This window comes from Leptosomus discolor, chromosome 5, assembly GCF_034619465.1.
Source record: "Leptosomus discolor isolate bLepDis1 chromosome 5, bLepDis1.hap2, whole genome shotgun sequence".
In the NCBI taxonomy this organism is placed as follows: Eukaryota; Metazoa; Chordata; class Aves; order Leptosomiformes; family Leptosomidae; genus Leptosomus; species Leptosomus discolor.
This window is the reverse complement of record NC_141395.1, coordinates 18,361,399-18,382,676: the sequence shown is the minus strand read 5'-3', so window position 1 is coordinate 18,382,676 and position 21,278 is coordinate 18,361,399. Positions and strand designations below refer to the sequence as shown.

The following is a 21,278-nucleotide window of genomic DNA, read 5'->3' as shown; positions in this document are numbered from 1 at the left end:
ATCTTGGCTGTGGATGGAGAGCCGTGGCAGAGGCTCACGCAGGGAGTGCAGCCACCACCACAAGGCTGGACACATCCCAGCCGCTCCAAGCCCTTGGCAAGGGAAGCAGCAGTGATGCCCCATGGATTTGGGTTTTGGGGGGCCGGAGATGCCCAGTGGCTGGGCACGGGCAGGGACTGCTGACGGCACATCCCTGGAGGAGAGTGCATGGAAAAGCATCCCTCAGGTACTCCCACGGCACACACATGGAATGGGCAGCCCCGACGCTGGTGATCCCCACCCCGGGCCAACACCTGGCCCCCACATGCAGGGAAGCCCAAAATTCAACCCATCTGTCCCCGGCGTGTCGGTGGCTGCTCCCCACTGGTACCTGCCCGGGGCCCGACACTGGGAGGTGAGCGCGGGGGCTGCACAGCCGCGCACAGCAGCAGCTGGGTAATTTTCATGCTAAGTGAAAAGTAAAGTGCACAGACTCTTTATTAGAGCGAGCACGGTGCGGGGAACAATGAAGGCAGTGATGATCGTTAACTTTCTAATCGGAGGAGAAAAGTCCTCAATGCAATTTTTATGGTAATAACATCGACACTAAAGATAATTGCTCCCCGCGTCGCGCTTAGCGCCGGGAAACTGTTTGGGAAAAAAACATTAATTTGCAGGAACTGAGCCAAAGTTTCCTTAAGGCAGCTGTTCCCTGTGCCACCCTGCCCCCAGCCCACGCTGGCACTGCCCGCTGGCCAACCCCCTGCCCGTGTGTCCCCCCCTTGCCCACACCGGCGTCCCTTGTCCCTCCTGCTGGCCAGACTGGGTTTGCACCACGCTGGTTGGTAGCGCAGGACTCTCCCAGCGTCGGTCCCCGGGGCTCAGCTGAGCAGGAGATGCCGGAGGCGGGGCAGCCCACCGCTGCGGTGGTGGAAGAGGGCCAGGAACATTTTGGGTGATGCGATGGAGCAGCGTTCGTGCTGCGGCAAAGGGGACAGGCAGGGCTACCCCGCGTGCCGGGCCCGCCGCGGGCAGGGAGGGATGGGAGCTCACGCTCCCCGGGGAGTAATAAGCACAGGAGAAATTACAGCCAGGTGACATTTTAACGAGCCGACGTCCTGCATGGCATTAATATTCCAGGGGCTGCAATTCCCTGGTGGGCGTTTGAGAGATGAAAAAAAAAAAAAAAAATTGAAAAAAAAAGATCCCAGCCCAGTAAAATCAAATAAATAAATCTCTGCCTAAGCGTGGCGTCTCCCCCGCCCCCGGCACGGAGCGGGCGGCACGCGGTGTGATTTCCCCTGTGATCCCCTGCCGCCGAGCAAGCAATCGGCTCATCTTTGAGCACGGCGGCAGGATGATTTATCCCGGCTCCCGGCGCCCCGGCTGGGGCGAGAGCACAGGGCCGGGGATGATGCATTGGGCAGGAGCAGAGGTGGCAGCGGGGGGGAAGGCGGGAGAGCAGGGCACGCACACAGGCCACCACTCAATCCTAAATTAATTTTAATATTTGACAAATCAAATCTACTTAGGTGAGCTATGGGCCATGCGAGGGAGATTTATGAGGGTTTGGGGCTGTCGGCTGCACGTGTAGCCCGTGTTTGCCGCTGCCCGGCGGGGCTCTGGCACTCACGACATCGCTAATTCCCCCCTCCCCAGGGGCAGGGATACAGCCGGCCTGTCCAAGCAGTGTGAGAGCGGCAAGAAAAATGTCCCAGGCTTATTTGGCTGGCAATGACGGGCCCTTTGCCTTGCCCAGCTCTGAGCCTGCTGGCAGAGCTGGCAGCCAGAGCACAGCACTGGCCATGGCTGGAGGTGGTACCCGATGCCTGGGATGTCCCTGGGTGCTCCAGCTGAGCCGGGGAAGAGCAGCCGGTTCCAGCATGCTGAGGAATGCTCGCCCCGCTGCAGGGCTGGAGCAGTTTCCCGTGGGATGGGGGCAATTATAAACCTGCGGGCTGAGGAGCGACATTGGGAGCTTGAGGTAGTGTAAGGGGTGCGCAGAGCCATTCCCCCACAGGGTCATTTCTATCCCAGCTCCACCATCAGCCCACAGATTCATGGGCCCCGGGAGGTGACAGGAAACCTGATAGGTTTTAAGACAGCAACATGCTCTGAATCTGCAAGGTGCCTGAGCAGGCGAAGCAGGGAATCCAAAATGTTTACAGCCTCAGGGGACTGCAGAGCAAGGAAGGCAGGCTGAGCCTCCTGGGATGAGCTGGCCACGCCGGGGAGAGACCGCTAGCATCCCTGACGTGCCGCTGGAAATCCCTCCCTTGGCACGGGCATCTCCCCAGCAGCATTGTGGGACCGGCGGGGCTGTTTCAGGGAATCCCAGTGCCCTCGTGATGAACCCGCTACTGTGCAAAGCTCTGGTGATGCCAGAGAGGGGTCTTCAGTGCTTTCTGCCCCAGTGCCCTTCACTCCTGCCCATGGGTGAGGACCAGCCTAGACTCATTTCTTCTTTCTGACTCCTTTATTCAGCACAGCCAGGTTCACTGTGCCCACGTGCCCAGGCAGGGACACCGGGGCTGCCCTCAGCCAGCCCTTGCGTGAATGATGCTACTGCAGAGAAACAGCACTGGGCTCTGTGCGGGAGGTAAGCCCTGCGTCTGGCTGCAGCCTTGAGCTGGAGTGTCTCAAGGGGCCTACAGCACATCCCTGTCTCGAGGGACCGACAGTAGCACATGGTCTGTGGCAGGGCAAGCCACTCTCCAGCAGCCAAGAGTCACATGGTGCACAAAACCCGGGCCAGCCCAGAGCCCTGGGTGGCTCTACTGCCTGCTCTGCCTGTGTCTTCCCCAGCTCCTGCTCTGCCAACAGCAGAGCCCTCCACCTGCCCCAGGCGTGACAGAGAACAGCCAAGGGCCACAGAAGGGATGTGAGATATGGGAGAAACAGCCTGTCCGCAGGGATGGCATGCACGCCTACACCCAGCAATTCTTACAGCATAAAACAGAGACCTCAAAAGTCTCAAAGGACTTCAAGAAATGCCTACAAGTTGCCTGGCCAGCAGGGACCAGCTGTGAGAGGTGAGGGATGTAAGGAGAAGGCAGTTTCCAGCCCCTGCCTGACCCAGTGCTTGGCCAGGGTCCTGGCTACGCGCTGGGGCCAGCTGCTGCATCCCAGCATGTCCCAGCAGAGCGGGACTCAGCAGGATGGACGGAGGGCCATGCCTCCGGGACTGTGAGCCTGCAGCAGAGCTTCATCCCCAAGAGCTGCACATGGTTCTTGGTGGCTCGCTCCAGCCCCATCCACAGCAGAGGCAAATCGCACCAGCCCTGGCGATACACAGTCCCTGGGAAGGTGGGGTGACAGGCTTGTGGGCACTGTGTTACAGCTCCAGCTCTCAGCAGAAGTGTATGCTCTCGTAAAATATCTACATTTGGATGCAGAGATTTCCAGGGATGTGAGAACACTGTGATGATAATTAAACATCTGCTCTGCATTTGTCTGTCTTCCTGCCGCGACGAAGTCGCTCCAGCCCTCTCTCTCCCCTCCCTGTCCTCCAGCAAGCACTCTGGACTGGGACAGCATCACCGCTCTGCCCTGGTCCAGAGGCACAGCATCCCGGGCCATGGGTGCTGGGAGAGAGAGGGCAGCTCTGGGCACCCCTCGGAGCAAAGAGCAGCTTCACTGCCAGCACCCGCAGCTTTTGTGGGGCTGCAAAACCAACAGCCTGCCCTGTGCCTCGTACCAACCCGAAGAGTTTTGCTGAGCCCCAACGTGCATTGCCAGCCAGTGCTTGTCCATGCATGGTCCCCTGGGCTGAGCGAGCAGCTGCCACTGCCATCCTGCAACCAGGAGAGCATCAAAACAACCTCCAAATTGATCTCTGAGACTCTTCTGCAAGCCCCAGTCACGTCCTGCTAGGAGCAGGCATCCGCTCTAGTTACTGTCTCCTAGGAGAGCACCGAGGGCTTCAGGCTGTCACAGGAGGAGCAGACCCAAACATGACATCTCCATGGAGCCCGGGGTATGGCAGGCAGGGCCACAGAGCTGCCAAGCAGAGGGTACCAGGGCCTGGGTCGATGGGACCCAGCTGAGCCCAGCGGGGGCTCTAACAGCTCATACAGGTCTGGGCTGGCGGTGGGATGAGCAGGGGACAGGGGTGGGTCCCATCCCCAGCTGTGGGCACCGTGGTCCCTAGCTGTGCCCACACCTCTGCCCGAGCACCCAGCAGGGCTGAGCCGAGGCGGTTGCCCACTGCCCACAGGGCTGGCCCCGAGGCGCCGCCTCCTGCCTGCGTTGCCCTCCCTGCCTGGCCACTGGTGGCAAGCTCGGGCACCCTCAGTGCCAGCGGGGTGCCAGCATCCGTGGGCACAGCACCCTGCCGGGGTGGGGGAAGCTGGGGTGCGCGCAAGGATGGGGGAGGCTCCTCGGGGTGCACTGCAGAGCCTCGGGTGCAGCAGCCCGGAACACCCCAGCCACGTGGCCCCCTTCACCAGGGCTGCCCTTCAGGCCAGCAGGACAGCCCCATCCCTTGTCCCCTGCCTGCTCCCTGCCCTCGCTTCCCGGCCCCCACACTGTTTGTCACACCTGTCACCACGGCAAGGGAGAGATTAGCTGTAGACCCTCCACTCCCGCCCCAAGCCACTGATTCATATTCATGAGACTTCAAAGCATCTCGCCTGGCTCCCCTGCACCAAACCTAATCCTCTGCTGCAGCACCGTGCCAGCAGCCCTCGCTCACAGCGTGGGGCCGGCAGCTGGCAGCCCCAGAGCCCTCCTGCCCTGGCCAGCAGTGGCCATTTAGCCGTGTACCTATTGCTCCTGCTCCCCCACGGCAAGCCTGGCCCACGATCATGGAGGGATGCTGTGTGCCATGGGGGTGTTGGCATGGGAGCCACAAAAATCAGGAGTTAGCAGCACAGAGCTGGTGGTTTGCATGTCCTCGCCTGCACCCGTCCATCCCTCCTCCCCTCCAGAGGAGAGGGCTGTGCCCACAGGACCCTGCCTGGACTGCCAGCCCAGCAGCATCCCTGCATGGATCCCAGCGATACCACAAACAGCCCTTTGTGGGGGCTAATTGGTGCGGGCACCCCACATCCCCCCCCCGCGTCCCTGCCACAATCAGCAGGCAGCAGGCAGCAGGCAGGGGCTATTCAGGGGCGGTCGGGCGTGCAGAGCACGGCCTCGCCGGGCAGCCTGCCTGCTCCCACCAGGGACGGATCCTGCAGCACAGCACCAGCAGAGAAGTGGCAGGGAGCGTGCTGGAGGTCACAGCATTTGGAGGCGCAGGCAGGACCAAAGCAAGTACCTACCCCCAGCCCGCTCCTGTGGAGCAGTGGGGCAGAGGACGGGAAGAAGAGGCACCTAGGGGTGCCCTCCCATCGTCCCGCCTCAATGTGGGCGCAGGCAGAGCTGTGGACCCCCACAAGTGCTAGTGTGAGCCGGGCCACCTCCATAGCCAGCTCATCTGCTCCACGGCAGGATCACAGCGGGGTCAAACACAGCCGGCCCCGCACGGAGAGCCGGCGGCATCATGCCACCCACAGATGCTGGCAGCCCCATGCCGGTGCTGGTGCCGGAAAGGTGCTGGGTCAGTGTGCGGGTCCTGGCGGTGGGCGGGCAGGCGGGTGGCGGGTCCCCGATGGAGCCGTCTCCTCCAGATGGCGAAGGCCATTAGAGCCGCTCTCACGCACACAAAGCCATAAAGTTTATGGGCCTCATCATTTCGCTGTAATGGAAATAGTTAAATCTGTCTCTGTTTAAGCAAACTCTGCCCTCTCGGGAGTGCTTGGCGCGGGCGGGCAGGGGACCCCAGTGGGCAGCAGGCACCTCCTCTTGCCACCCACTGCCAGGGCACCCAGGCCTGGCACTCCCACCTGGCACCTGGGACGTCCCCACCGTGCCAGAATGGGGACAGGCATGTGACACCAGCTTGGGGGCTCTCCCTGCACTGTCAGCCCCGGTGCACCCGTTTCCCCTCGGTGCAGGGAAGGTAAGAGCCACATTTGGGGCAACCAGGCAGGATTTGGGGCTATGCCAACTCCCTGCCAGCAGGAGTCGAGAGGCAATGTGCACGCAAGCAAGCAGAGGGTGCAGGGAGCTGCAGGCAGGATGATGCCTGCCTGCATCAGGCAGGGCACCCATAGCTTCGTAGGGGTGAGACCGGGATTTGGCAAATGCAGACCTGCCCTGTGCAGGCAGGTGCTTTGGCCTAGCAGACCCTGGGCAGGACCCAGCCTGGAGCCTGCTAGAGCCCACTGCATGGCACAGAAGAGGATGCTGCCTTTGAAAACCACTTTTCATGCTTCACCAGGCACCCCCAGGAGCTGGACAGGGAGATATGGCCCCAGCACAGCCCAGGTTTTCCTCAACTCTTGAAACAGGACAGGGGCAGGGAGCAGGATGAGAGCAGCACCCTACTGTGCCTCACAGCACCTCTCAGACCTGGCCAGGGGTCTGGATGATGGACCCCTGGCTGGGAAGTTGCCAGTGTGTTTATGGAGGGCCAGTTTCTCCCTGCTATCACATGGGACGGGTGGGGGTGCTGACCCCAAATCAGTAGAAGAGGCTGGTGGCACCTGCCCCACACACAGAGTCTCAGCTCAGCACCCCATGCAACTGCTCCCTGGCCCCATATCTTACCCAGGATGGGGTGGGACCCCAGGGCTGCCCCCACTGCCAGAGCAGTTCTCCCCACTCATACTTAGCCATGGTGGTGGTGGGAGCTACCTCCTCCCCAGCATGCAAAGCATGATTAATTACAGAGTAAGTCATTAATATTCACAGCTAATTAAAGATCTTTATCATGAATAATGGAGCTCACTCTCCAAATTATGGGACAAAGATGGAGGAGAGGGGGAAAAGCACTGTGGGGAGAAGGGGCTGCAGAGGGGCAAAGCTCTAGGCCAGACGCAGGGAGAGTGGTGGTATCCTCCTTGTGGGTTGCCTGGGTCTGGCAGTGCCCTGGTCGGGGAGGCAGTTTTGGGCAGCAGCTGGGGCAGTGGGCATTGGGCATTAAGGGGGGCAGGGGATCCAGCCACGCTGCAGCAGGGGCCAGACAGCCCTTAGGGCTCCAGGCATCCCTGCCCATGGGTCTCTAACTTGCCACCCCAGTGTGTGGGGGACTCTGTCGTGTTGGCCCAGTCTTGCACATCTCCCCATGGAGCAGAAACTGTCCTAAGCTGGTGGCACACCCCCCCAGAGCCAGCTAATCCCCAGCAGCCACCCAGCGTGGGACTGGGATGGGGATGCCTGGTCCCTGGGGAGCAGGCGATAGGGGAGGGCACCGGCACTTTACCTGAGCTCCTGTTATACAAATGAAAGGTTTTTAGTGGGAAAGACTCCGGGAGAGTAATACATCTCCTATATTGATCGCAGGCCAGGGACCAAGGCACGGCTTAAACAGTAATTGATTTCTAGCCGCCGAGATGTGTTGGGGAGCATTGATTTAACAGCACTGCAGACACACTGCTACTAATCTGATTAAAGTATTTAGCAGAAATGTTATTCTTTAAAAAAAAAACAGAGGAAGGTGATGGTGCTGCCTGGGGCCAGGGGGCTGAGGCAGGGCTGTGGAGTGGGGGCAGCCTAGCACCCTGCTGTCAGAGGCCTGGGGATGGCTCTGTGCCCACACCCCGGTGAGGGTGCTGCTGCCTCGGGACACATCTCCAGCCAGCTGTGCTCACAGCTGTTCCCGCCAGAGCTGCCAAGGACACGGGCGAAGCAGGGCCAAGGACACGTGCCAGGAGTGCAGGCGACACGTGGGCGAGCGCCCAGCCAGCTGCCCTGCCGGGGAGGCCACCAGCCTCTCTGGAGACAGATGCGGGAAGAGGTCGAGGTAGCCCACAGAGGTGGCCCCAGTCAGAGGCACGTTTGGCCACGGAATGGGCATGTGGCCAGCATCAGTGCTGCTGCAGCAGCCAAGGAGGCGCAGGAGCTGAGGTCTGGCAGCACCGGCAGCCCCAATCCCCTGCTCCCTGCAGCCTCCCAGGGCAGGGAGGCGATGCTGAGCCAGGGGACCATGCACATCGCTGGCCCCCCAACCATGCAATGTCCCCATGCACACCCCTTCCCCACCTTGTGCCCTGCCACAGGTGGTCAGGCTGTTGCAGGGAGCTCTTGCGTGCCGTCCCCTCCTGTCCCCATCCTGCCCCACCACTGAGAGCAGGGACAGATGCTGTGCTGGTGGGGACAAGACCCCCTCACGCTATTCCCAGCCCCCACGGAGAGACATCAGCTGAGCAGGTGGAGGGCTTCCTGCTGCCCCCCATCACACACATCAGCCCAGTTAATTAACAGGCGATATCAAACAAATAAATTATTCCTGCTTCCTATTGATTCTAATTTACTGGCCCCTGGAGAGCTCGGGCTCGTTTATCCCACCTGTCACCCCTGCTTAGCAGCTGCACTAACATCTGCCCCGCTCCCTTCACCTCTCCTGCTCCTCCACCTTCGGGGCAGAGCTGGGCACAGCCGTGGGGCACACGCTGCCCCACACCACTGCCTCTCATCCCTTGGGATGCAGCTATGGCCCCGTCTGCTGCTTCTCCCAGGGACGGTGGGTGCCCCACTCCTGGCAGCACAGGGACGGAACCTGGCTGCCCATCCTCATGGCAGCCTCTGCCTCCCTGGGGATCGGCTTCATCCAGGGATGCCCTGGCCCCTGCCAGCCCCTTCCCCTCCCCAGCATCACCAGAAAGGGTGAGTGTGCCAGTTCTGGCTGCCCAAGCCCAGCCCCAGGTCCCCATAGGCAGCCTGGCCCCCAGCCCAGGCCATGCTCAGCAGGCCAGCAGCCGGATTTCCCTGCTGTCCTGGAGAGTGGCCACCGCTGCCCACGCAGCAGTCTTTGATGTCTACCTCATTTGCAGGAGGCTGATCAAAGCCTGAGCCCCTCCCAGCTCCCCACCCCTATGGATGTTGGATCAATAAATCAACCCCAGCTCAGCTGCTGACTGCACAGCCCTTGGCTCCTGAGCAGGCTTTGGTTGGGAGATCCCAGGGAGGCAGAGGGTCCCAGCATCCACCTCTGCTTGCTTCAGGGGCTCAAATCACGGCTGATAGTGCACTGGGCTAGTGACATGTCACCCATGCCAGCCCAAATTCTCGGGCATGATGGTGGCAGTTGCCAGCCTTGGCAGCCAGGGCTGCAACCTGCTTGGGTCTGGGCAGTGCCCAGTGATGGGTCCTGGTCCTCCCCTGGCGAGGGCATCACTGCCCAGTGTTGCCTACGCTGGAAGAACCCTCTGGGCTTGCATGCAGCTGTGCAAGTGGCAGTGTGTGTGCCCTCCTCTGGGTGCAGGGATGTTGCTCGGCTCAGCCGGGGGATGCTCTGGGCTGCAGCCTGCCAACACAGAGCCAACGGTGAGCTGGATGCAGGCAGAGCAGCCCTGGCTTCACCTCATCTCTGGCAAGTGACCAGCCATGCCGTACCAGGGCAGCTGGAGGCTGGCCAGGGCCACAGGACTGGGTCACGAGCACAGCCTGCCTGCCTGCCGCTCCAGGCGCTGGTGCTTTCCAGAACTAGCTGAGCTGGATTTCCTCAGGTTGGACAGATTAAACTGATTCCAGCCAGACGCCAGTGGCAGGCTCCTTGCCACATGCCCGTGGTCCGAGCCTTCCTGGAGCATTTCATGCTTGGAGAGGGGGATCAGGTGGCATCTGGCTTGGGAAGGGACACGTAGAGCACTGGAATTACTTCTGGGGACCCTACTGGGTCCCTGGTGCTGTCTGTCCCTCCCAAAGCCCTTGGATGTCCTCCATGCTGCTCTTTCCTTGCAGAAAGCTGAGCAGCAGCAGCCCTGCCGCTATGCTGAGGGGTGGGTGAGGAAGAGTGGTGGATGCTGCTGCTGAGCCCTGCTGCCAAGATGGCCAGGACCTGGGCAGGGGGGTTGGGGGGGGCGCAGGTGACTCACTCATCCCGGGTGATTCATCCCAGGCAGTTGGCAGGAGCAGCCAAGAGCCTGGGTGGGTTCAGCAGGGCCAGGATGGCTCACCCAGAGCCAGCCCATCACCCCGGCCTCCAGCCCTCAGCTGAACCCACTCACCTGCTCCCACGAAGGCCCTCCTTGTGGACACAGCCCGGCTATACCCACGCCCACGAGCCACCAGCCTCCCCACCACTGTCCCACCACCCACCCTGCGGAGGCCGTGGGGTGCCTGGCAGGGCAGGAGGTGGCAGGTCCCAGCCAGCTTGGCACAGTCCCATGACAGCGGGCGACCGGGTACGTGTAGGAGGAGCGGCTGGCAGCGCCGCAGCCAGGAGATAAGCTCCCCTCTCATCCTCATCGCCTCTGACGGGAGGGAGATTTATGGTTGGGAGCTGCGATTTGTGCGCAGCTCCAGCACACGGTATTGATCACTCCTGGTTGCTCCCCGCTGCTCCCTCACCTCCCAGCCCCTCCTGCCTGGCAAGGTGGGTAAGCCACCCCTGCCCATTAACTCTTCCAGACCTGGGGGCCCCGGGGGACAGGCACCCTTCTGTGCTGCAGCATCTGGGGCAACAAGGAGCACCCCAGGTCCAGGCTGGCTGGGATGCCAGCCGTCTCTCAGGTTTTCCCTGGCCGGGGCTCAGAGCAGAGCAGGCAGGGTTGGTTTGGCTGGGCTGGCAGTGGGAAGTGCCCCTTGGCAAGGAGGGGGACCAAGGGGACAGGGGGGGACTGGAGGAGCCAAGGAGCCAAGGATGGCAGGCAGTGATAAGGGGACAGCACGGAGGGGCTGGGGCATGGCGCCAGGGATTAGTGCTGTGTGTACGGGGGTGGCAGGTGGAGACAAAGGGACGGTGCCCGGGGGACAGGGTGTGGTGGCCATGGGCAGTGCCAAGGGCAGACGGAGAGCAGCGTGCACCGAGCGGTCCCGGGGCCAACTGAGGGGCTGATGCCGAGGGGATGGGGATAAGGGGCAGCCGAGGGGGGACGGGGGTGGGACTGCGGGCGGCTCTGCAGCGGCAGCGGGAAACGATGTGTGAAATGAAGAGTTCCTGCCCAGTGCCCAGAGGGAGCGTGCAGCATACTGAGCAGGGCTGGGGCCGGGGAGGGGGCTGCAGGGGGGTGCACGGACGAGGAGGGCCCCCAACACAGCATGGGGACCCTGACGGAGGTGGGGGGGGAGCTGCTCCGCAGCATGGGGGTGCCCCTCCTGCAGGGAAGACACGAGGGGGGCTTTTGGCATGGGAGCGGTGGGTAGCTGCCGTGGGGCTGGAGGCTGTGGGGGGCACAGCCCTGTTAGATCGAGCCCTCGCTGCCCCCCCGGCTCTGAGACGCCTCAACCCCGTGTGCCCGCCACCCCCTCCCCGCTCGCTGGTTTCCCGCTGCTCCGCGGAGATAATTAAATCCGCTATTTCGGCAGGTTCCGCATCCCCTGCCAGGCGGATCCGCAATCAGCCTCGAGAGGGCCCGGGGCTCCCCCACCTGCGTGCCCCCTCCCGCCCTCCCCGCCGCCGCGCCACCCCCGCACGGGGGCACCTTGCCTGGCCCCGCCGCCTCTGCCCGCCTCGGCTCCCTGCCTGCCTGCACCCTTGGGGACAATCCTGGATGCTCGCAGGAGGGGCAACACACTCCTGTGTCGGTCACATCTCCCCTGACAGCTCCCAGGTCGCAGCCTCATGCTGGCTCCTCTGGAGGGGTCAGCCCCACCCCCAAAGCCAGCCTGGCTGCAGAGGGACCCATCCGGGGGGTGGCACAGACCCTGAGCGCAGGCAGGAGCAGCTCTCCACCAGCTGCCCCGCATCCCCAGCTCCCTATCCATCCCCGGTTCCGACATTATCATCTTCCCGCGGCACCCAGGGAAGCTTTAAATAATTCAGGGAGGTGAGCTGGAGCAGAGATGCTCCCGCAGGCAGCTGGGTGCGAGCAGGCAGGCAGCGGCTGGGCGGTAGAGATAGCGGTGCCGTCCCCTCCGGCTGCCCAGGGCCTGCTGGCACCTGCCAGCTGGGAAGGAAGGGCCTGGGCTCGGTGTTCACAGAGGAAAAGCACAGAGAGCATCGTCCTGAGAAAGCTCAGCAGAGGTGGGGCTGTGCAGGGTGCCCGGGGAGCCCCACACCGCGCTGCCCTTCATGCCCAGCCCTGTGCCATGCCCCTAGCCTGGCTGGCTCTCCCTCCATCCTCCCCTCTGCCGCCAATCTCCTGTGCAGGATCCCAGACTGATTCCTGAGAAAGCCTGTTGTCAAGCTGGCAGCTCTGGCTATGAATTTGGATCAATAATTTAAGGGGGTAAAACTATTAATAGAACATTAAAATATCCACTCTTGTCTGAGGCACGAAGGTGGGAGTGAAGCTGAGGGTGCCTGGGTGACCCGCACAGCCACTCCCCGGGCCTGCCAAAAGCTCCGGTGCTAGCAGTGCCGGCGCAGTGAGGAGAGTGGCAAGCTTTGCTGTAACTAATCGCCGGCTGTGCTGGGAGAGAGGGGGGCGGCATCCATCAGGGAGCGGGGTTATTGATGGACTCCAAGGCTGCTATTACCCGCCAGCCCTGCTATTACACACACCATCACTCAGTTCGTGGCTGCGGCCACCACGCCAGCCCCTCAGCAGTGCCTTGGACTGCGCTGGCCAGGAAAACCACTGGAAACAGCTATGATTACACAGACGGTGCTCACCAGGAGCGTTTCAGCTGCAGCCCCGTTACCTACGCTGCTGGCAACACATTGCACTGATGCTGTTCAATGCTGTCTGGGTCGTCCTCCAAGTCCCGTGTTCCCAGCACCAAGCAAATCCTATGGCTCTTCCCCGCTCCACCCCAGCGCCTTCTTCATCCTCTGCAGCCAGCCTGGCTGAGATATGGGCAGGAGGCAGTCCCTGCCAGCCTGGAGGGGGGAGCTGGCCCTCCCTGCCCACAGGTGACGCTCTCAGGAGCTGCCACACTGTCATGCTGAGAGCCCACCACAGCCCAGCTCATTTCGGGAGGATTAGTCCGTGATCTCCCACTTCCCAGCCCCAGGGAGGGTGGCTCTGGGAAGCGGGGAAGGTGAATTTCAGGGAGATTAACCCTGGTCCCCAGCGGGATGAGAAATGGAGGTACATCTGCTCATCCAAATGGAAGAAACAGCCGCCCCATGGGGGATCAGATAAAAATAGGCTGACATTTACCTGCCAGCCCTGAGCAGGGCGAGTGGAGGGCACCGTGGCCATGCTGTGTCCACCGAGGGATGCAGGCATCCGCTTGAGTGCCTGGTGGGGAGATGTGGCCTGGGCAGGGGGGGTGAGCTGAGGGCAAGGCTGGTGCCTGAGCCTGGAGCCTGCTGGGGTACTCATTTCTCCCAGGGGGTGATGTGAAGAGAACAGGCAGGGCTGGTGTCCCTGGTAAAGCTGCCCTGGGAGGTGTCTGAGGAAGGTGAAGGAAACCTGCCTGGGCACCCACCCATCGCAATCAGCACAAAGATGTTTCTTCACCTTTACGAAGCCCAGCAGCCCAGGCTGCCGGGAAGGGCTGGCGGTGCTCTCTGCCCTGCTCAGGAGCCAGGGGATGCCGCAGTGGCTGCTCACACCTCTGCATCTGCCCTCAGCAGTCCCTGTCTTCCCATGTACCATGGACCAGGGCATCCTTCTACTATGGCATTAACATTACCCATCAGTGCTGGCAGGCCAGTCGCCCCGCAGCCACAGAGGTTGGCATGCCTCCTCTAGCATCACTGGCTGGGCATCCCAGTGCCGACAAACGCTGACCTTGCTGTGTGCCCAGCAGCCAGGTGCACAGCTGCACGTCACCTCGGCTCTGCCCAGGGTGCTTGCCCAAGCCGAGGCTCAGCAGCCTGGCCCACAGCTGGTCACCCAAGTCCCCGGGGCTGCAACAGCCCCTCAAGCCACTGACACTGCTGTCCTCGGGGCACAGCCTCTACCTCACACAGCACCCAGTCCTTGCCTGGCCTGGGGCACCCAGCCTGGCCCCAGTGAGCTGAGTCCAAGCCCTCTCCACCAAAAAGCCAGCACATGACTGCGGGTGGGAAGGGTTAATAGCTCTGAGAGCAGAACCTCCCCTTCCTCCCCCTGCACTGTGTTTTACAGGCCGGAGCTATTACCAGGAAATGTTCCCATCAGCACCATTGATCCCCTTGTTTACAGCCCCGTAATCCTCAGCTGTTGACTCGGGAGCAAAGAGGAGAGGAGGGGAGAAGGTGGCAGTTCCTTCTTGGGCATCACCTCTGCCCTGCCACGCAATGCCTGCCTGGCTCCGGTGCACCAGTGGTGACATGCACCCAAGCCCTGTGGCACCTGGCTGGGCACTGGGGGCTCGAGGGCGAGTGGGGAGACGATGGAGGGTGGCATGGTGCTGGGACCCTGGTTCTGGCAGTGGCCACGGCCCAGCATGAGCTGGCCCGCACAGGCGGCTGCGGATCCCCCTCGCTGACGGCACTCTCCCAGCACACGGCTCTGCCACCCACCAGCTGCCTGACACCCGGTCGCAGGGCCCTGTGCGGCTGCCCCACTTTGTTCTCATTAGTGCGATGAGCGGAGCCGTCACGCTACATTAGGGACCCTCCTGACTCACGGCTCTGCGGCTGCCAGCCAGCAGCGGCACCAGCTGGGAGAGCCCGGTGTGGTGGTGGTGGGCACCCGCTCGGTGCTCCAAGGAGGCTGCAGGCAGGGATAGGCAGCGCCCCCCTCCCCGGCTGCCTTCCAGCCAGGGGCATGGCAGGGCTGGGGTGCCAGCTCCCGACTTGGGGCACTGTCCTTCCACAGCCCTGCCTGCCCCTGCCCCCGTGCTTTGGCTCTCCCCACCCTGGCAGGGCATGGGGTGGCTCCCTGGACCCCCGCGCCAGGGTTGCGGCTCTCCCTCACCCTTGGCTGAGCTGGGATCGTGCAAACCTGTGCTGAGCATCTGAGGCAAGGGTGCTTGCATAGTGTCCATCACTGGGACTTTCATGAGCTTTTGTAATTCTTCCAGCTCTGATAATGCTAGAGCTTGGCCACCTCCCTGTGCCGGTGCCTGCAGGCATATCCCCATGCTGGCTGGGAGGGCAGGATTGTGCTTCCATCTGCTCACACTACTGCCAGGATGCAGCCCATCCCCTGGCCCCTGCTCTGCTAGGAAGGGGTAGGCTTTGCTCCCTTCCAAAGCCCTCCAGGCAGGGATTTACCTTCCCTCCCTCTGCAAGTCCTTGTGAGCCTGGCCCTCCCCCAGAGCCCAAGGGAGGGGTAAGGAGCCAGGCTTCCCGGTCAGGTGGAGGAAGGCTGTGGGTCACAGCCTGCCTCTGCCGGGGCTGATCCAGCCTGGGCAAGTCCCAAGGTTTGGCTCCCCAGCCCAACATTTCCCTGCGTCTCTCAGCCCAGCTTCACAGCACAAGTCCCACTGGAGCATCCCCAGCGCAGCCCAGCACACCTCTGCTCTACACAGGGTTCTGCCCCAGCCCCAGCAAACCCCACGTCAAATCAGGCAGTCTTACAGCCCACAAAAACTGGCCCCTGGCAGCCTTCCCCTTCCCTGATTCCCCGTCACCAGGGGCTACGATCCCCTTGTCAGCACCCCAGCAGTGACCCAGGCTGTGGGTGCTGGCACAGTGGCCATGCCCAGACCTCCCCACCCCCTGGGACAACCTGCCATTGGGCACTCACTGTCTGGAAGTCGCTGCCATTGCACTCCTCATCGCCAAACATGCAGCGGACAAGCATTTCACCCAGGTCCATCTGGTGGCCCACGCGCCCGTAGAACTCCTCCAGGTCAAAGGGGCGGCTCTTCTCCTCCTCACTTATGTCCAGTGTCCCCAGCAGAGCCTCCAGCCTGCTTCTCTCTGCACTCTCCAGCACCAGGGGCTGTCCAGCTGAATCCAGGAGACCCAACATCTCGCCTGCCCAGTACAGGTCATGGGCTGAGAGCTGTGAGAAGCGGGCAGGGTTGAGGTTGCAGAGAGTAACGGCGGGGAAGGTCTTATTGCGTGCCGTCTCTTCCTCCAGCTGGGTGTTGTGGGGATACTGGAAGTAGAAGCTCATGCACTTGGCATAGGCATGGATGAGGAGGGCCAGCGAGCCCAGGAAGGCCAGCAGCCACAGCAGGTTGCGTATGGTGTAGCGCCGATGTCGGAAGATGTTCTGGATGCCATGGAGGGTGGAGCGGCCAGCAAACTCCTCCAGGCTGCACGGGTGCTGCTGGGGGGCCCGGGCATCGCATGCTGAGTGCCCAGCAGGGCAGCCCCCCTTGGGAAGGTCTGACGAGGGCCAGGGGGGACCCCAGGGGCGTGGGGGAGGCCTCTGGTCTTCCTCCAGCCACATGCTGCCACCCGGCTCTGCCTCTCCCCACTGAGCCCAAGGCGATGACGGAGGAGGTTCAAGGAGCGGACGACCGGCTGGGCTGTGCGGCAGGCGGCATGCGCCAGTGCCGGGGCGGGACCGGGGCGGCGTGGTGCTGCCCGCACCCTGCCCCGAGCGGGAAGCTCGCTGAGCGCAGAGACCACAGACGTACTTAGCGATTGCCGCATCCTGTAGGCACCAGAGCCAGAGGCTGAAACGTCCTGGAAAGCTTGGGGCACTCTCACCGCCTGTCCCCTGGGGATACAGGCAATTAGCTGGAGTCTTGCTCACTTCCACCACCTCCGTACACTTAGCGTGGGCTCCCTGGGGAGCGAGAGGCAGGCAAACTCCTCACGTCCCCCCTGCAAGGGCATGTAGAAGCTGCCGGGGCAGGGCTGCATGGCACCAGGCTCAGGAGAGGTGCATGTGCAGCCGTGTTTTGGGGTCAATGGCTCTTTGGCCACAGGGATATAGGGAGATCCAAAGCTCTGTGCCAGCCTTGCAGGAGCACAACTCTGAGATGTCAGACTGGCCAAAGAGCCAAGCTGCCGAGCGTCACTCTTGTCACAGGTCCTACACCCTTGGGCTCAAGCACCTCCTCTGGGCCCCTCAAAAGCTCCGAGGGATCAGGTTCCCATGAGCGCAGGGTGGTGGGAGCAGAGGCACAGAGCAGAGCCACATCTGTGGGGCTGGTGAGGACAGGTTGGGATTAGGGAGGATGCCCAAGCTGGTGGGAGGGCTGTGTTGCCCACCCCTTGCTCCCCGCACCGGGCACAGGAACCTCCCGGGAGGAAAGATGGGGAAATCAGAGGTGAGGATACCCGGGCACAGGGAGGAGGTGGTGCCCAGGCCCAGTGGGGCTGGAGTGGGTGCGAGAGGGCTGGAGTCTCTCCTGCAGATGCTCAGACCTGGCCGGGTGTCCAGTGGGGCCCCAGAGTGGAGCAAAAGTCACTGTGAGGCCCCGCAGTGTCTACAGCCACGGACCGGCGAGGCTGGCCCTGCCCAGCTGCGCTCCCCTGGCCTGTGCTCCCCAGCACAGCTCTAAATCCATTAGCTTTGCATAATTAGATTTTTCTCAATTACCAGATTATGATAATTAACAGCTCATTTGTAGGAGGCAGTGCCTAATCCCGGCATCGCGCTTGGCTCGGCGCCAGCCTGGCTCACAAGGCTGCTGGCGCTGGGACGGCAGGCAGCAGAGCACACACCGGCACGGGGAACCCTGCCAGGGGGCCAGGCAGCCTCAGGGATGCTCCCAGGACCCCCCAAAAGCTCTCCATCACTGATGACCTAGACCTCCCCTGTACTGCCTGGCCAACATAGCCTGCCCAAAGGGGTCGGTCCCCAAAAAGGGGGGTGATGAAAGCCCATGCAGGGCCAGCATCTGCTGGTGATGGGAATCAGCAGGGGTTTAGCAGTGGCTCAAGCACCCACGTAGCTCCAGAGGTGCAGAAAACGTCCTGCAATGTCTCCTCCCACTAGGAGCCACCACGGGAAACCATGGGAGAGGTTAGCGTTGTCAGTTGGGCTGGTGTGGCTGCAGTCATTAAGGGGTTTGTTAATGAACTTTCCTAGTCAATAATGTTCCCAAGGAAGGAAAGGAGAGCAGGTTAGTGGGAGGCAGCCACTGCTAAGGTACCAATCTTCAACACAGGAAGGCAGGGCAGTCCAGGCAATTACTGCCCATCAACAGAGCTTCATCCCTAGTAAAATAATAGAACAAATATTAAGAGAAAAATGCTTCTGAGGACCTCAAGGGCAGGGGAATGAGGAGCAATAAAGATGTACTCGGAGCTCACACAGAATAAATCTGCCCAGTCCAACTTGATTGCCTTTTTTGGGTAAAATTGCTAAATGAATCGATGGAGAGGAGACAAGAGGTGTGATATATCAGGCTTTTACTAAAGCATTTGATATAGCATCCCAGGGAATTAATTCCAGTTGGCAGGGAAAGCTGCCCCCCAGCCAAGGAGGTGATGGTGATGGGGCGACCCCGGGGGTGCAAGAGGAGCATGGTGACATCCTGTGACACCAGTGTGTACAGCACTGGCGGGGGCAGCCCCTCTCCTCTCACCCGAGGTGAAGATGCCGCAGCTCCCACTCCGTGACCTGGCTCCTGAGGTGGCTGTGCTGGGAGCACCAGGGTTGCATTTGAACAAGCCAGCCCAGTGCCCCCACTGCACCCATCTGTGACTATCGCCTCTGAATGCTCAGGGCTGTCCTGCAGCTTCAGGGCTCTTCTGCTCCTGCCATGGGCTCTGCCTGCAGAGCTCTGGCGGGGAATCTGCGAGTGTGGGCAGTGGTCATGCCCAGCCAGGCATGACTGGTTGGGATGTCTCAAGCCGCTCCTGTGCGTCTCCTTTGCACAGCATTTCTGATCTTCTGCCATGAGCATCTCCAGGCAGGGGATCTGGTCCTGCCTCTCTGCCCAGCATGGGCAGCGATTTCAGCTCATACAGGCAATAAATCAGCCTGCTTGCCTGGAGGTGGCTGTGCAGCCCCTGCTGCTTCAGCTCAAATTTCCCAGTCTCAATTACCCTGGGCTGCCTGAGAGCCAGCTGGTTTTGTGCCGTTCAGCCAAGCTCCCCTAGCTCCAATTTTGTCACCAGGTTTTGCCAAAGGCCCTCGAGTGTCCCCATGCCCAGGAGCAGCGACTCCCAGTGCCCAATTCCCACGGGCAGTCTGGCCAGGGAGTAGAGCTGTGCCAGCCCTGGCTGCTCGATGCCGTGGGGAACCGGACGAGCCCAGGTAGGGTGGCTTCGCTCAACCGCAACGGCATTTGCTCCTTGAACAGATCAGCACAGGGTCAGAGATCCCAGGCTGAATTTCGATGTGTTTTTCTCAGCAGGGGAGCAGCCTAGAGTGTGGTTTTTGCTGGAAACCACCTGGAGCATTTCTCCTTTAAAAGTTTCTCCTGACAGGGTTCCTTTGATGCTCACACTGGGAACACTATGAACAGTAGTTGCACTCCCAGCTGGAGCCTCCTTTCCCCTCACCCAGGAGTCCCTCTTGCAGTCCCCTTCACCCCAACAGTCCCTTCCCCTGCCCCGGCGGTGCCAAGGAGCCGGGTGCCAGAGGTGCCAGAGGCAATGTCAGGTCCTCCCATGGAAACAGCCCTGCCACGGGGCAGCGAGCGAGGTAGTCCTTCTGCTGGCAGCACCCACAAAGTGATGGGGTCCCCGGGAGCAGCAAGATGCTGGGCGAAGCTGGTGGAGAAGGGGCTTGTGAAGGCAAAGCTCACCCCGACGCCCGGCCAGCCAAGCTAGTGTGTAAGAAAGGTGCTAAATATCCATGAGACCATTCAGACATCCCAAGTGGGCGTGATGAGCAAAGCACCAGCGGTTCAGGGGCTGAGTAGAGAGAAGGAGGTGAGCCACAAAAATGATCTGAGGGCTGGAGTACTCCTGTGAGGACAGGCTGAGAAAGTTGGGGCTGTTCAGCCTGGAAAAGAGGAGGCTCTGGGGGACCTTGTAGCGACCTTCCAGCACTTAAAAGGGGGCCTACAGGAAAGGTGAGCAGGGACTCTTGATCAGGGAGTGTGGTGTTAGGATGAGGGGTGATGGTTTTAAACTAAAAGAGGGTAGATTTAGACTGGATATAAAGAAGAAATTTTTTACAATGAGGGTAGCGAAACACTGGAACAGGTTGCCCAGGGATGGTAGAAGCCCCCTCCCTGGAAACATTCAAGGTCAGGCTGGACGGGGCTCTGAGCAACCAGATCCAGCTAAAGGCGTCCCTGCTCACTGCAGGGGGGTTGGACTAGACGGCCTTCAAGGGTCCCTTCCAACCCAAACTGTTCTACTATTCTATGAAAAGACCTGTGTTTTTGTGGCATCAGCAAGTTCCCCTGTGGCATCAGCAGATTCCCCCATGCCTCCCACTTTTGGGGTGACAGAGGAAGCTATTAAATGAGGCGTGTCCACAGTGGTCCCAGCAGCAGCCCCTCCCCTTCCCGCTACCTCCTCTCTCCCCGCAGCACAGCTCCTTCCCACACCAGCCTCTTTCCAGCTCCTCGTGCTAGTGCTAATCCCCTAATCTGTGCAGAGCAACAATTTTCTGCGTGGCACAGCGGCTGGTTTGAGATCTGCATTCCTCCTCCCCCAAAAGCCAGCTTCCTTATCAGCAGCAGGTATCAGGTGAGCCAGGCACCATCTACCTCAGATAAACCCATGTTTTATTTTGCCCTATTTCCATTTATCTCTGAGCTTGCAATTATCCCTCATCTCTCAACGCATCTTGCTGCCTTGCGCACTGAGGAGCAGAGGGGATGAGTGCTTTGCTGGGCAGCCCTGGACCACAGCCTCCTTCCAGTGGGGTTCCAGGAGCCAGTGGAGCAATGCTTGGGGACAAATCCTGCCTGCCACACTGACTGCCGAGCCGTCCCTCCTCTCCCCACACCCAGACCACATTCCCTTTAATCTTGCACAGCGGCGGAGATGGATTTTCTCCCTGTGAGCCAGATGTGTTGCACGGAGCATAAACACCCGCGACAGTTGTTGTGCTCCTCGGTGCGAAGGCATCAGATGTCTGCATTAAAACAAAGCTCTCCACTTAATTACTCAGGCTGATAATTCAGCGCGTGGAGGCGGCTCTGGCTGAGAGCAGAGGGCTGGATCACAGCTGGGACTGGAGAGCCTTGGAGTGCACATTAATCCCGGCTCTTGCAGCCCTGATTAACGGTGCTGGAAACCTGCCCACCATGCTCATTCCCAGGGGAAGGGTCCATCCCAGCACCCACTCACTGTCCCACTGGAGGGGGCCCCCGCTGGCTTCTGAGGGGTTCTGCTGACCCCTTGCTAGGCCAAGGCATCCCCTGCGCAGCATCTTTGGGGTGGGGTGGTCCAGGACATGGGGACCATCACTTGGAGGGTGCTGTGCTGCCCTGGGAACATCCGCCCACGGCATCTGAAGTCCAAGGGAGCAGCACACAGGATTGGGATGGCAGAGCCCGAAGGTCACTCCGTGCAGGGGCCTGCTGCCAGAGCACCGATGGCAGGAGCTGGAGCTCAGAGCAAGACCAGGCAGACCACCGAAGGCTTTCCCCTTGGGGTCCAAGCCGTCTGCTCCTACTAACCTGCATTTTTCCCCCTGCAGACCAGCAGAAAACCTCCTGCAAATTCACCTCTCTCC

At 61.2% G+C, this 21,278-nt stretch overlaps 1 protein-coding gene across 1 annotated transcript in view; it reads right to left on the bottom strand.

Moving 5' to 3' along the window:
• Window positions 1-16,130, bottom strand: part of ASIC4 (acid sensing ion channel subunit family member 4) — a 62,854-nt gene extending 46,724 nt beyond the window's left edge. The window contains exon 1 of the mRNA XM_086465323.1: window positions 15,477-16,130. Coding sequence (XP_086321449.1) covers window positions 15,477-16,130 — 654 coding nt within the window. The remainder of the gene's footprint in view (window positions 1-15,476) is intronic.
• Between the last annotated feature and the right edge of the window lie 5,148 nt (window positions 16,131-21,278).